The 13,880-nt window shown below is 56.3% G+C and overlaps 1 protein-coding gene across 1 annotated transcript in view; it reads left to right on the top strand.

The window, feature by feature from the left end:
• The first annotated feature begins 1,549 nt into the window (after positions 1 to 1,549).
• Positions 1,550 to 13,880, top strand: part of INTS1 (integrator complex subunit 1) — a 33,617-nt gene continuing 21,286 nt past the window's right edge. Inside the window, exons 1-18 of the mRNA XM_064295952.1 lie at positions 1,550 to 1,663; positions 1,965 to 2,065; positions 3,455 to 3,745; positions 4,486 to 4,682; positions 4,845 to 4,982; positions 5,358 to 5,517; positions 6,182 to 6,287; positions 6,415 to 6,601; positions 6,690 to 6,835; positions 7,119 to 7,260; positions 8,235 to 8,411; positions 9,154 to 9,262; positions 9,728 to 9,848; positions 10,303 to 10,380; positions 10,897 to 11,054; positions 11,845 to 11,941; positions 13,310 to 13,401; positions 13,604 to 13,664. Of these exons, the coding sequence (XP_064152022.1) occupies positions 2,008 to 2,065; positions 3,455 to 3,745; positions 4,486 to 4,682; positions 4,845 to 4,982; positions 5,358 to 5,517; positions 6,182 to 6,287; positions 6,415 to 6,601; positions 6,690 to 6,835; positions 7,119 to 7,260; positions 8,235 to 8,411; positions 9,154 to 9,262; positions 9,728 to 9,848; positions 10,303 to 10,380; positions 10,897 to 11,054; positions 11,845 to 11,941; positions 13,310 to 13,401; positions 13,604 to 13,664 (2,318 nt within the window). The 5' untranslated portion in view covers positions 1,550 to 1,663; positions 1,965 to 2,007. The remainder of the gene's footprint in view (positions 1,664 to 1,964; positions 2,066 to 3,454; positions 3,746 to 4,485; positions 4,683 to 4,844; positions 4,983 to 5,357; positions 5,518 to 6,181; positions 6,288 to 6,414; positions 6,602 to 6,689; positions 6,836 to 7,118; positions 7,261 to 8,234; positions 8,412 to 9,153; positions 9,263 to 9,727; positions 9,849 to 10,302; positions 10,381 to 10,896; positions 11,055 to 11,844; positions 11,942 to 13,309; positions 13,402 to 13,603; positions 13,665 to 13,880) is intronic.

Below are 13,880 nucleotides of genomic sequence, written 5' to 3'. Positions count from 1 at the left end.
CAGTGGCCACAACAATGGACTCGAGAATACCAACAATCGTGAAGATGGCACAGGACCAGGCAACATTTCATTCTGTTATATGTGGGGTCGCCATGAGTCGAAGTCTAGAGCAGCAAACAACAAGAGCAGTAACAAACATAACTTAGTTGATGAATTTTAATCCAATGACACACGTGCAGACGACGTATATCATGTGTGTGTATGTGTATATATGTACATTAAAAGAAACCAAACCCATTGCCGTCAAGTTGATTCCAATGCATAGCGACCCTAAAGGACAGAGTTGAACTGCCCCATAGGGTTTCCAAGGAGTGCCTGGTGGATTTGAACTGCCAACCTTTTAGTTAGCAGCTGTAGCTCTTAACCAGTATGCCACCAGGGTTCCCGTACGTATATATATCCATAGTACATCACTATAGGGAACCTGGATGGTGCAAGCAGTTTTTGATCAGCTGCTAACCTAAATGTTGGTGGTTCAAACCCACCCAATGGTGCCATAGAAGAAAGGTCTGGCAGTCTGCTTTCATAAAAATTACAGTCAAGAAAGTCAGCTTTGACTCATGCAGACCCCATGTGACAGAGCAGAACTGCACGTAGGGTTTTCTAGGCTGTAATCTTTACAGACACAGATGCCAGAGAGAGATCTGTCTCTTCCATGAAGCGGCTAGTGGGTTCAAACTGCTCACCTTTCGGTTAGCAGCCTAGCATTTAACTGTTGCAACACCAGGGCTCCCTATAAAACCATTATAAACCAAAAACCAAACCCACTGCGTTGAATGGATTCCGACTCCTAGTGACTCACAGAGACTCTATAAGACGGAGTAGAACTGCCCTGTATGGTTTCCAGGGGGTAGTCTTTACGGAAGCTGACTGCCACATCTTCCTCCCACAGGAGGACTGGTGGGTTCCAACAGCCTACCTTTTGGTTAGCAGCCAAGGGCTTAACCACTGAGCAACCAGGGCTCCTTTATACCAATATATATAATGATAATTATATGTAATTTGGCTGAGAAATTTAAAGGTATCATACATTGAAGCCGTGGTGTGCAGTAGTTAAGCGCTCACTGTTAACGAAAAGGTAGGCTGTTCGAACTCACCAGCCACTCTGTGGGAGAAAGATGTGGCAGTCAGCTGCCGTAAAGATTAAGAAAAAAAAAAAAAGAGTACAGCCTTGGAAATCATATCGGACAGTTCTATTCTGTCCTATGGGGTCTCAGAGTCAGAATGACTGACTCCATGGCAACGGGTTTGGTTTTGTGGGTTGGAGCCCTGGTGGGTTAAGAGATTGGCTGCTAACCAAAAGGTCAGCAGATCGAATCTACTAGTTGCTCTTTGGAAACTCTATGGGGAAGTTCTACTCTGTCCCATAGGGCTGCTGTGAGTCGGAACGGAATCCACTGCAATTTTTTTTTTCATGTACACATACAGCGCGGCCCATCCAATTCCTGAAAGCACGCAGAGGCTGCAGTGCCCAATCGTCCTCCCCGCCATCAGAGGGCGCTGCAGACACTGCGCAGGCCCTGCGTGTCCCCTCTATCCTCTTCCACCCTTCTCCCGCCGCGCTGTTTTGTTTCCGGTTCCTCCGGAAGTTCAAGCTCCGAAAGCGGGGAGTTTTGTTTCCAGCTCCGGGGCGGCCGGGTCTCCGGGTGGCGATGGACTGGAGGTGAGTGTTGGGTTGTTCCCTCCTGCCGCGTGGAGCGCGCCCCTCCCGGCCGGCTTCCCACCCTCCGCCAGGCCTGTTCTCTGCAGGCCTCCGCCGCTGCACCCTGTCGGCCTCGGTCCCGGGCCTGCGGGAGCCCCTTTTCGGAAGGCTCCATGCACACAGCTCAGGCAGCCCCCTGAGAAATTTTCTGCTGGCGGGGCCCGCGCCCAATTGTCCTCTGCTCTCCACGCCCTGTGCGGTAGGAGAATGAATGAATGAGCACGAAAATGAATGAATGACCGCCTGTTGGCTCTCTCCGCAGGTGACACACGAGCGGGTAGGAGCCGCGAGAGGACGGGGACAGAATGAACCGGGCCAAGACCGCCACGGTCCGGAGGCCCAGCGCTGCGGCTAAGCCTTCAGGCGAGTGGTTTCCTCCTGCCCCGGGGCTGCGGGGTCGGTGGGGGCTTCTCGGCTTTGCCAAGTAGCCCGAGTTGGAGCTTCGCTATTCTGCAGCGGAGGCTGCTTCCAGAAGGGGGTCTAGAAGAGTAGCTCTCAGATCGGGTTGACAACAGCAACGTGAGAGGTTGGGTAGAAATTTAAGGGGTAGTGTGTATGAGTCGGAATCGACTTGACGGCAGTGAGTTTGGGTGTTTATGTTACTGGGGGCGGAACAACTCAGAAAAGGACGCTGAGATTGGTTCGCATAAACTGAAAGAATGCAATCAGTATTACTGAGTTGTATATGTGGGAACTGTTGACTTGGTATGTGTTCAACTGTGTATGTTTTCAAAAACACCAAAAATAAAATAAGTTATTGAAAAAAAAGAACTGTATGGGATCAAATTGACAACAGCAGCTTGAGAGATTAGACGGGAAATTTAGGGGACAGTGAGCTTATGTTTGTGGGGGAGGAACAACTCAGGAAAGGGTGAGAATGGTTGCACAGTTTGAAGAATGAAACCAATGTCACTGAATCGTACGTGTAGAAACTTGAATTGGTGTATGTTTTGTTGTCTGTGTTCTCAACAACAATAAAGAAATATGGAAACAAAAATAGCTGTCAGTCCTCAGGGGTGCTGGGAGCCCTAGGAGACTTAGAACAGCTGTGACTTCCTACAGGGACTAGGTTTCTTGTTTCATGCTGTGCCTGGAGGCAGGTGGCAGCCTCAGGTGGTGGTTAGATGTAGACTCTGGAGCTGACTCCCTAGATTCACATCCCATCTTTGCCACTCCCCTGTTGTGCCACACTGGGCATTTTACTTCACCTCTGTGTGTCTTGTTTTCCTCATCTGTAAAAGGAGAGTGGGTTAGTTGCCATCAAGTCATTTCAATTATGACAACCTCACGTATATGGAATAGAACTGCACTCAATAGGGTTTCCAAAGCTGTGACCTTTCGGAAGCAGATCGCCAGGCTTTTTTTCCACGGTACCTCTGGGTGGGTTCAGACTGCCAAGCTTTTGGCTAGTAGTCGAGCACTTAACGATCTGTACCATCCAGGGACTCTTTAAATGAGAGTCTTTGTTATCGTTAGTTGCTGTCAGTCGATTTATTACCTATTTCAGAAACGTGTTGAGAATTAAATGAACTAATGCTTCTAAACGACTTAGAGGTGGCATGCTGTGTAGTGAGCACTGTGTAACTGAGTCAGCACTGTACCAGATCCAGCCCTGCTGTTAACCTCAGCTTGTTGGTTGCCTTTTTGGACTCTTGTCTACTCGCCTCTGAAATAACAGGAAGCTGAGTCCAGTCTCTGAGAGTCTTTTCTACCTCGGGCATTATGTAAGCATGCAACCTGTTTTCTCTGCAGGACACCCTCCACCAGGAGATTTCATTGCCCTGGGCTCAAAGGGACAGGCCAATGAATCGAAAACAGCATCCACCCTGCTGAAGCCAGCCCCTTCTGGCCTGCCTTCAGAGCGCAAGCGGGATGCTGCGGCCGCGTTATCTGGTGCCTCGGCACTGACTGGCCTCACCAAACGCCCCAAACTCTCGTCCACACCCCCACTGAGTGCTCTAGGGCGCCTGGCTGAGGCCGCGGTGGCAGAAAAACGAGCTATTTCTCCATCGATTAAGGAACCATCTGTGGTCCCGATTGAAGGTAAAATCAGTCCCTGGACTTCTCTAGGGAAAGTAGGTATACCAGGTCACCAGCAGGGGTTCAGTGGCAGCCACTTCTAGGCTTAGCACTGTATGGGGTCCTTTTTGCTTTGGGAAAACCAGTTGCCGTTAAGCCAACTCTGACTCATGATGAGCCCACGTGTATCAGGGTACAAACTGTGCTGCACAGGGTTTTCAAGGCCACAGCCTTTCGGAAGTAGATCACCAGGTCTTTCTTCTGAGGTGCCTCTGGGTGGACTTGAACCTCTAACCTCTTGTTTATCAGCTGAGCATGTTGACCACTTGCACCACCCAAGGACTCCTTGGATGAAATAGAAGTCGCATTTGCCCATGCCCTTTTAGGGCTGTGCTGTGGTTGTCTCCCTGTGCGCGTGGAGCTGCCTGGGGAGGCGACGTGCTCATCAGTGGCCGAGTGCACCTGACACTCCTTCTTGCTGATGACCTGCCCCGGGTTCCCGAGGCTTTGGGGTCTGGTGGGCATCTCCATGGCTGTCTCTCCTCTGACCGGAGCTCTGGCCACTGCCAGTCCTGCCCACAGTGCTTTTGGAGGAGCTTGAGGCAGGGGGGCTGGTGGGCATCTCCGTGGCTGTCTCTCCTCTGACCGGAGCTCTGGCCACTGCCAGTCCTGCCCACAGTGCTGTTGGAGGAGCTTGAGGCAGGGGGGCTGGTGGGCATCTCCGTGGCTGTCTCTCCTCTGACCGGAGCTCTGGCCACTGCCAGTCCTGCCCACAGTGCTGTTGGAGGAGATTGAGGCTGCTGAGCTGGAGGGCAATGACGAGCGCATCGAGGGTGTGCTGTGTGGGGCGGCCAGGCAGCTGCGGCTCACGCGGGCCAAGCCTGACAGCACGCTCTACCTCAGCCTCATGTACCTGGCCAAGATCAAGCCCAACATCTTTGCCACAGAGGGCGTCATTGAGGTAAGAGTGGCCCCCTGTCCTGGGAGGGGACTGGACCCTGTGGCCATGCCCCCTTCTCCACTTTCCTCCAGTGGCCCCTCTGGAATCATACCCACTGGCCTCTGGCGCAGGGGGAGACGGGAGCCTCTGCTCCCCTGGGTAACCCAAGCCCGCCTTGCCCAGGCGCTGTGTAGCCTCCTGCGTCGCGATGCCTCCATCAACTTCAAAGCCAAGGGGAACAGCTTGGTCTCTGTGCTGGCCTGTAATCTCCTCATGGCTGCCTACGAAGAGGATGAGAACTGGCCTGAAATCTTTGTCAAGGTGGGTCTGCCTTCTGGCCAGGTTCCTGCTCTGGTGGTGACCAGAACAGAGTACCGGGTAGGGGGTGGTGGCCTGTTGGAGCGCAGGGAGGAGAAGGAGCACACGGGCCTGAGAGCAGAATGCGGAGGCTGCTATTGGAGCACTGGGAGAAGGAGCCCAAGGCCTGTCCTCCACTGCCTTCTCCCTCCAGAGAGCTATTTCTGGCAGCTCCAGCACTGATCCTCCCAGGTGGTCACACTGCTGGGCACACGAGAAACAACTCAGCTTGATCCCTGCTGAGGCAGAGGTGGGGCTGGGCCCAGCAACCTGGAGTGCCGGGGGCAGAGAGTATGTCTGCAGGTGTGGACTCAGCTGGCCGGGGCTCTGTCCCTACAGGTGTATATCGAGGACTCCCTGGGTGAGCGCATCTGGGTGGACAGCCCACACTGTAAGGCCTTTGTGGACAACATCCAGACAGCCTTCAACACCAAGATGCCTCCTAAGAGCGTGCTGCTGCAGGGGGAGGCGGGGCGCGGCGGGGGAGACCTCAGTGCCGGTGAGGGGCTGTGAGGCTGGGAGAGGGTGAGCTTTTCTAGTGTGAGGGGGAGGGCTGTGCCCACCTTCCTCCCAGGCCCAGCAAGGGGGGTGCTCATGGGATGCTGGGATGAGGGTGAGTGTGCATGCAGGGATGTCCGCGTGAGGGCATGAGTGTGTACACATGGATGTCGAGATGAGGGCGTGAGTGTGCATGCGTGGATGTTGGGATGAGGACGTAAGTGTGCATATGGGGGTGTTTGTATGAGGGTGTGAGTGTGCACACGGGGATGTTGGGATGAGGGTGTGAGTGTGCATATGGAGATGTTAGTACGAGGGCGTGAGTGTGCACATATGGATGTTGGGATAAGGGCGTGAGTGTGCACCCAGGGATGTTGGAGTGAGGGCGTGAGTGTGCAGGCAGGGATGAGGCTGTGAATACCTGTGAGGACACTGGGATTAGGGCATGAATGTGCCCGTGGGAATGAATGTGTGAGTGTGGCCACAGGAACTTTTGGGCAAGGCTGTAAATGTGCTTCTGGGGGTGCCAGGACGAGGGCGTGTGTGTGCCTGTGGGGATGCCAGGACAAGGCCGTGAGTGTGCCCACAGGGATGAGGGTGTACGTGTGCCTGTAGGAAGGCCGAGACGAGGCTGTGAGTGTGCCATGGCCTGTCTATCTGCACAGGGAACAGCCCACACCCCTCCCTCACTGAGGAGGAGGACAGCCAGACGGAGCTCCTGATCGCGGAGGAGAAGCTGAGTCCTGAGCAGGAGGGCCAGCTCATGCCCAGGTCGGTGTCCCCACCCCAGCTTGCTGGCTCTTCTGCCAGCTCAGGGATCGGGGCGGGGAGCAGTGGGGGCTGGACAGCAGGCAGGGTGACTTTCTGAGAAGAGACATACTCCTTCTCCCTGCCCAAGGTATGACGACCTCACGGAGAGTGTGGAGGAGTACGTTCTGGACGTGCTTCGGGACCAACTCACCCGGCGCCAGCCCATCGACAATGTCTCACGGAACCTGCTGCGACTGCTCACCTCCACCTGTGGCTACAAGGAGGTGCGGCTGATGACGGTACAGAAGCTGGAGATGTGGCTGCAGAACCCCAAGGTGAGCGGTAGAGGGGGTGGTGGGGAGACTGGGGGGATGGGTGGGCTGCCGCAGGCTGGGGCTGAGCAGGCTCGCCCACCTCCTGCAGCTGACCAGGCCGGCCCAGGACCTGCTGATGTCTGTGTGCATGAACTGCAGCACGCACGGCGCCGAGGACGTGGATGTCATCTCCCACCTGATCAAGATCCGCCTCAAGCCTAAAGTGCTGCTCAACCACTACATGCTGTGTGTCAGGTGCGGTGGGAGGACGGGGACTTCCCCCAGGCACCGCATGCTGTGGGGAACAGAGGACGGGCATTCCTCTCAGTCACTATATACTGTGTGTCAGCTGGGGTAAAGGGAGTAAGGGGGATGGAAGGCAGAGGGCCGAGGGGATGGGGGCAAAGATGGGATGGGTCAGAGGCAGGACAGGAGCTCCCCTCAACCACTATATGCTGTGTGTCAGGCAGCCCGCAGGGGGCCAGTGCTGGGGCGGAGATGGAGGGGGTGGCTGTGGTGAGCCTGACTGTCATCCCAGGGAGCTGCTGAATGCCCACAAGGACAACTTGGGCACCACCATCAAGTTCGTGGTCTTCAATGAACTGTCCAACGCCCGAAACCCCAACAACATGCAGATCCTGTACACAGTGCTGCAGTACAGCGCCGAGCTGGCGCCCAAGGTGTGTGGGCTGCGGGGTGCTCCTCGGAGCTGGGGGAGAACAGGCCCTGCTCAGGCCAGCTTGGCGTGCACATGTGTGCTCACATGCACCACTACCCCCACCGCATGGTGCCACTCCCCTTCCTCCTGGGGGTTTGGATGATGCTGTTACGGGGGGTTAGCGTACCCTGCATTTGGAGTGAGGGGCTGGGCCTCGGTGGCCTCCTGGGCACTCAAAGGAGTGTGACTTTTAATTAGTTCTGGAGCAGGCCCAGCCACAGGGCAGGGCATGTTCCTTGGAAACTAAGTTTAGAAGGGAGCAACCTTGACCTCTAAGAGCCAAGGCCTGGCCAGCCCCCAGGGCAGTGCATTCTCCCTCCTGGTGCAGCCTCAGGCCAGCTGTGGACTCCTTGGGTTCAGGGACTCCTTTTCTCTGGAAGCAGAATCTGGGAAAGAGCTTTTATCTCTGTTACTACTGTTAATAACGCAAGTTAGGTTTTGAAAACAGGTCTCGCAGTCTGTAAAACATCAGGCAGTCTTGGTGTCCCTTTGGGGACTTCCTGTCACTTTTGTGCCCAGGGTCTTGGGGACCTAGTGGGTCCTTCAAGGTCTCGGGGCAAGAGTTTGGTTTTAACTGTTTGGTCTGAGGCGGTGGTGGGCAGTGCGTTCGTTCTTGTGGTTGCGGTGCCCAGCGTGTAGCCCCTACTGTGTGTGTTAACTAAGCCGTTCCGTCATTTAACTGGGTTAGCTTCCATGTGCCAGTGGCCAGGAGAGTGAACAAGGAAGAGATGGTCCTGCTCTCAAAGAGCTTGCTCGAGGGGCAGGCTGGTGTGGCTGTAATCTGGAACATGCCTGTAGTGCCCTCCCAGCTGTGCCTTGGGAAACGGGGTGGAGGTGAGGGGGTTTGTGCAGGCAGACCCACGATGGGGTGTGAGCAAGCTCAGCCAGTGGCCGCCACCCAGCAGCCCTGCGTGACCTGTCCCTGTCTCTGCCCAGTTCCTGGCCATGGTGTTCCAGGACCTGCTGACCAACAAGGATGACTACCTGCGGGCCTCTCGGGCCCTGCTGCGCGAGATCATCAAGCAGACCAAGCACGAGATCAACTTCCAGGCCCTCTGCCTGGGCCTCATGCAGGAGCGCAAGGAGGCGCCGCACCTGGACATGGAGTTCAAGGTGCCCACCGTGGCTGCCTGCCACCCCACAGCTCATGGATGGGGGCCGGGTTTCCTCTCATCCCCCCATTTACACATCAGCTGTGTCTGCATGTGGGTGCGCTTGGCTTGGCATGTGTGTCTGTAACTGTGGGCCGTGTGGCCCAGGGCAAAGGAACAAGGTCCACTGTTGGCCCTTGGCATCTGAGCTGCCATGTCCTTGCACAGTCCACACATCGGTCCCCAGCAGAGGGCCCAGGAGGGACTGAGGAGCCTACCCACAGGGGACCTGTGCCTGGGTGTGCAGGCCAGGGCAGGATTTTAGCAGAGGGCCGGGGAGGAAGGCTTCGAGCTGAGGAGATGGTGGGAGCAGGATGGTGCAGAACATGTTCCTGGCGGCAGGTGGTCTGAGCTGGTTGGATTTTAGAGTGTGTGAGGGGTGGGAGGGGGCGATGCTAAAAAGAGGAGTTGGCAGACTGCGGGGATGGCGGGTGCTGCTGAGGAAGCTGGCAGCCGGCCTTGCTGGCACTCCCTCAGCGGGCTGGGCTGTGTCCAGCTTGGGGTCTCTCCTATTCTGGGGCTGACCAGACCTGCTGCTGGCGAGCTCCTCAGGCCCCACGCTGCCTTCCTGGTATGGCTATCCTGGGCCCTTCTTCCTGGTGCCCTCCTCCCCCAGCTCCTGAGCAGGCCCCCAAGTGCCCGCCCCTGTGTCAGCCTGCCCCCACCCGTGCGGGCCCCCGTGCTGACGCTGTGCTGCTCTGCAGGAGCGCTTTGTGATCCATGTGACAGACCTGCTGGCTGTGTCTATGATGCTGGGGATCACCGCCCAGGTGAAGGAGGCTGGGGTCGCCTGGGACAAAGGCGAGAAAAGGAGTAAGTGTCTAGAGGTGGTTGTCCCTCGGTTGGGTGGCACAGTGCAGGGAAGGGTGGTCTCAGACCCCTCAGTAGGCCATGGAGGAGGCCAAGGGGGTGCCCAGGAGCCCCCGCTTCCTGTTTCTCCTGTCCCAGGACCTGCTGAGTCCCTCTCCTGATACCATGGGTATTGCAGGCCCGGGGGCCCTTCCCACTGGAGTAGGGGGAGAAGAGGGACGTGGCGTTGAGTCAGCCTGGTCGTCTTCATCATAGATTCTGCTGGAAGATTTGACCACAGAGGATTTGGGATTTGAGGCTTCGGTCTCCCGGGCTTCCTTTGACCCCCAGGAGGATCGTCAGGTGCTCTGGGAGTGCTGTTCTAGCCAAATGGGCCTCACCCCAGCCACTGGCCCTGAGCTGGACCCTGAGGCGTCGGCCGCCCTGCTGCCGCTGCAGCCGTGCACAACCTCTGCTTGTCTGTTTCAGACCTCGAGGTACTGCGCGCCTTCCAGAACCAGATCGCCGCGATCCAGCGCGACGCCGTGTGGTGGCTGCACACAGTGGTGCCCTCCATCAGCAAGCTGGCCCCCAAGGACTATGTGCACTGGTGCGGCCTGGCCCCACCCCTTCCAGACCTCCCCCATGCAGAGTTACATTACCTGGCAGCTGCAGCCCCCCCAGGTGACAGGTAGTAGGGACATTACCTGAGGAACCCTACGCCCTGGCCATGGCCCCGGCCTCAGGAGCCCAGCTGACAGTCAGCATTGCTGTTGTACTGAGGGTCCCAGTCATCCTTTCTGTAGAACCCCTTACCCAGGCCTCCTGCCCTTCTTCAGGGATAGCCTTGTTTGCGGGACGTTTTGGGAGCACCTCCCAGTTATCCAGTAGCACCTGTTTGGAGCGGCTGTGGGAGCCACAGAGTTTGGGGAGGCCTGCCTGCCTCTGACCAGATGGAGGCTGGTGCCCAGCACATGGGAGGCCTGGGCCTTCTAAGAATGGGTTGGGGAGCTGCACCCCCAGCCTTTCTAGTTGGCCTCCGACTTGGCTTCTTTTCTCACCAGCCTCCACAAGGTGCTCTTTACAGAGCAGCCAGAGACCTACTACAAGTGGGACAACTGGCCCCCTGAGAGCGACCGCAAGTGAGTGCCTGCATTGTTGGGGGCAGGGGACAGGGGTGTGGGATAGTGGGGGGCTCGCCTGACCCTCTGTTCCTGGTGCTGCCAGCCTGGCTTGCTCCTGCCCACGTGGTGTCTGTAGAGCTGCGACCATTCCTGGGGGTTCCCACTGCCTTTGCCCCCGTGACTGCCAAACTCCAGCCCATACCCCACCCCCAAATTTCTACCTTCAGGACATCCCCAGGGTGTCAACAGACACCCCTGACACATCCCCATGCTCGGCGTCTGCCCCTCTCAGGGCCCCCGTCTCACCCATGAATTCCAGGAGAACGCCCCCACTCATTTGCTCAGTGCAGCTTGACCTGTCCCCCTCCTGGGCCGCTCCTTTCTCCTCGGGCTACCTGAGCATTATGCCTCCCTCCCTACTGTGTCTCGAGTCACGTGCTGGTGAGCCGTGCACTGGCCTGTCCTTACCCACTTCCCCTCACCCCTGGGGCTTCCCAGGCGTGGCCCCTGAGTGCAGCCCTCCCTGTGCCCCAGCTTCTTCCTGCGCCTCTGCTCGGAGGTGCCCATCCTGGAGGACACGCTCATGCGCATCCTGGTCATCGGGCTGTCCCGCGAGCTCCCGCTCGGCCCTGCTGATGCCATGGAGCTCGCTGACCACCTGGTGAAGCGGGCTGCCGCTGTGCAGGCGGATGGTAAGGCCCCTCCCTAACCTCTCCAGCATGGTCCCCACACCAGTCCAGGCTGGACCCAGGCCTCGTGGTCATGCCTCTGCCCCGCAGTCCGCCACTGAGTGCTCTCGAAAGGCTCGGCGGCCTGGAGCCCTGCGTCCAGAAGCCTGCTTGTGGATCTGCTCGTGACATCGTCCTTGCACTGTTTCTGGGCCTTGCTCCTAGTTTTCTGTTGTTCTCTGTTTGCGAGTTTTGCTGCAACCATCACACTCTAGTCTGTTTCCCCTTTAAACAGCGAATGGGATGGTCCTCTTAGAGCGCCTTACTTAATACAGACTCCAGGTCCTAGCATGGGCTTGAGGCCCCTGGCCTGAGTGCTCCCTCCCCCTTGTGCTCCCTCTGCCTGGGTTGTGGGCTCTTCCCCTTATGAAGTCCCACCTGTTCTGAGGCCCAGCCCTGGTGAAGAACTCAGCTTTGCCTCAGTTGAAAGTCCTCCCTGCTCTGAGACCTGGCCTCAGTGAGAAGCTCATGCTTGCCTCTGTTTCCCTGGTGAAGGTTGACAGCTTCTCCCCCTGACCCCTCTGCATGCCGCTTGTATTTCGTGTGGCCTCCTCACTTATAGCACTTACTGTCAGTCTCCTACCCCTCCCCACTGACTCCTGTGAGCCAGGCCCCAGCCTCTCGCTCCGACCCCCGCAGAGCCTAGCCTTGGACCTAGACTGGCCCTTGGGCCTGGGCCGTGCCCCTGGGCCTGGACTGCCAAGTGAGGGCATTCGGGTGAGCTCTGTAGCCAGTGTGTGGCTCTGGGTTCTAGATGTGGAAGTGCTGAAGGTGGAGAGGATCCAGCTAATTGATGCCGTCCTGAACCTGTGCACCTACCACCACCCGGAGAACATCCAGCTCCCCCCTGGGTAAGGCCCCTGCCAGAAGAGGCCCCTCATCTGGGCTGCTCCTCTCCTGCCCTGGGGCTTGGGCGCAGCTCCACAGAAGCCAGTGGTAAAGGGGCTTGGTGCTGTTTTGCCACATATCTCTTAAGCACTTAGCCCCAGCCTGGGGCCCTGCAGTCGACTCAGGGCGGCTGTTCCCACAGAGGCCTCTCTTATGCGCCCAGTGGGCCTCTGCCTGCCTTCCGCGGGCTGGGTCTTAGGAACTGCTCCTGTGGTATCTTCTCAGTAGTGTCTCTGTCTCCTGGTTTTTTTATTTCCTGTGTTTATTAACGCATACACACATTATCTTTTGCACGAAAGTGAGCTTTTGTCCTGTTTTTTTGATGGCTGTATTGAGATAGAATTACACACACTTAAATGGGGTGTGTAATTCAGTGGTTTTTTGTACTTCGACAGCATTGTGCAACCATCACCTCCATCAAATCTTGGAGTATCTTTGTTCCCCCTCAGAGAAACCCCATACCAGTGGGAGGGGTGGGGAGGGGGGAGTTACCGTTTAGGGGCACTGAGTTTGTGTTAGTGGTGGTGGAGTAAGTCGGAAGAGGATAGTGACAACGTCGTAGAACGTGAAGATTGTAATCGTTGTCACTGCGTCATACGTGTAAAACTGTACAATTGGCAAATGATAATGTGTATTTTTACCATAGTTTAAAAAAAAAGAAACTCGTACCCATTAGCTACCCCCACCACGCACACAGACACACACACCGCCCTCAGCAGTAAATGTCTCTGTACATTTGCTTTTTTTTTGGATATTTCGTTAAATGAATATGCTGTCTTTTGTGACGGGCCTCTTTTGTCCAGCATTGTGTTTCCGAGATCTGTATAGTGGGTATCAGTACTTCATTCATTTTTGTGACTGAGTAGCATTCCATTGAAGGAGTACTGGTGGTGCAGTGGTTAGGCGCATAGCTGCCAACCGAAAGGTCAGCAGTTTGAATCCACCAGCCACTCTGCAGGAGAAAAGTGTGCAATCTGCTTTCTTAAAGATTACAGCCTTGGAAAATATGGGGCAGTTCGACTCCGTCCTGTAGAGTCACTAGGAGTCGGAATTGACTTGATGACAATAGGTTTGTTTTTTTGGTAGTATTACATTGTACAGAAATAGCAGATCTTGTTTATTTGTTCATCCATCGATGGATACTTGGGTTATTTGTACTGTTCAGCTGTTGTGATAGGTCCTGAAATGAATAGTCATGTATATGTTTTAGGTTAGACACGTGTTTTCATTTTTCTCGGGCGTACACCTGGGAGTGGGCTTGCTGTGTTTATCATTTTGAGGACCTGGCAGACTGGAATGCAACCGGAACTGTTCACGTGGTTGCATTTCAGGTATCAGCCTCCGAATCTCGCCATCTCAACCCTCCTCTGGAAGGCCTGGCCACTCTTGCTGGTCGTAGCTGCCTTTAACCCTGAGAACATTGGTGAGTGTCCCCTTGGCCAGCTCTGGGGGTTGTAAGGTGGCCGAGTGTTGGCAGGTCTTCCCATCCGGGCATCTTGTTTGTCAAGACCCAGAGTAGTGCCAAGCTAGGCATCAGAGGACATGCCAGGAGCAGGGGTGTCCATCCCCAGGGGCCTGGCCTGTGGTGAGCCCCACCGAACGTGCTCCACTCTCCTCATCCCCAGGTCTGGCTGCCTGGGAAGAGTACCCCACTCTGAAGATGCTCATGGAGATGGTGATGACCAAGTGAGTCAGCTTGTCCTCTGGTGGCACCGGTGGGGCATATCCAGGAGGGGGCGGCTGAGCTGCAATGACACTTGGGGCAGGACAGACCGAGGTGCCAGTAAGGGGAATGAAGGCCAGCCAGGCACCAAGCAGAGGGTAGTGGTGGTGTGGAGGGGATCCTGTGGCGTCACAGGGGCATGGGGCTCTGACGGGGCAGTGACAATCCCTCCCTGTTGG

This window comes from Loxodonta africana, chromosome 12 (genome assembly GCF_030014295.1).
Source record: "Loxodonta africana isolate mLoxAfr1 chromosome 12, mLoxAfr1.hap2, whole genome shotgun sequence".
NCBI classification, from domain to species: domain Eukaryota; kingdom Metazoa; phylum Chordata; class Mammalia; order Proboscidea; family Elephantidae; genus Loxodonta; species Loxodonta africana.
This window is presented reverse-complemented; position numbering and strand designations above follow the sequence as displayed.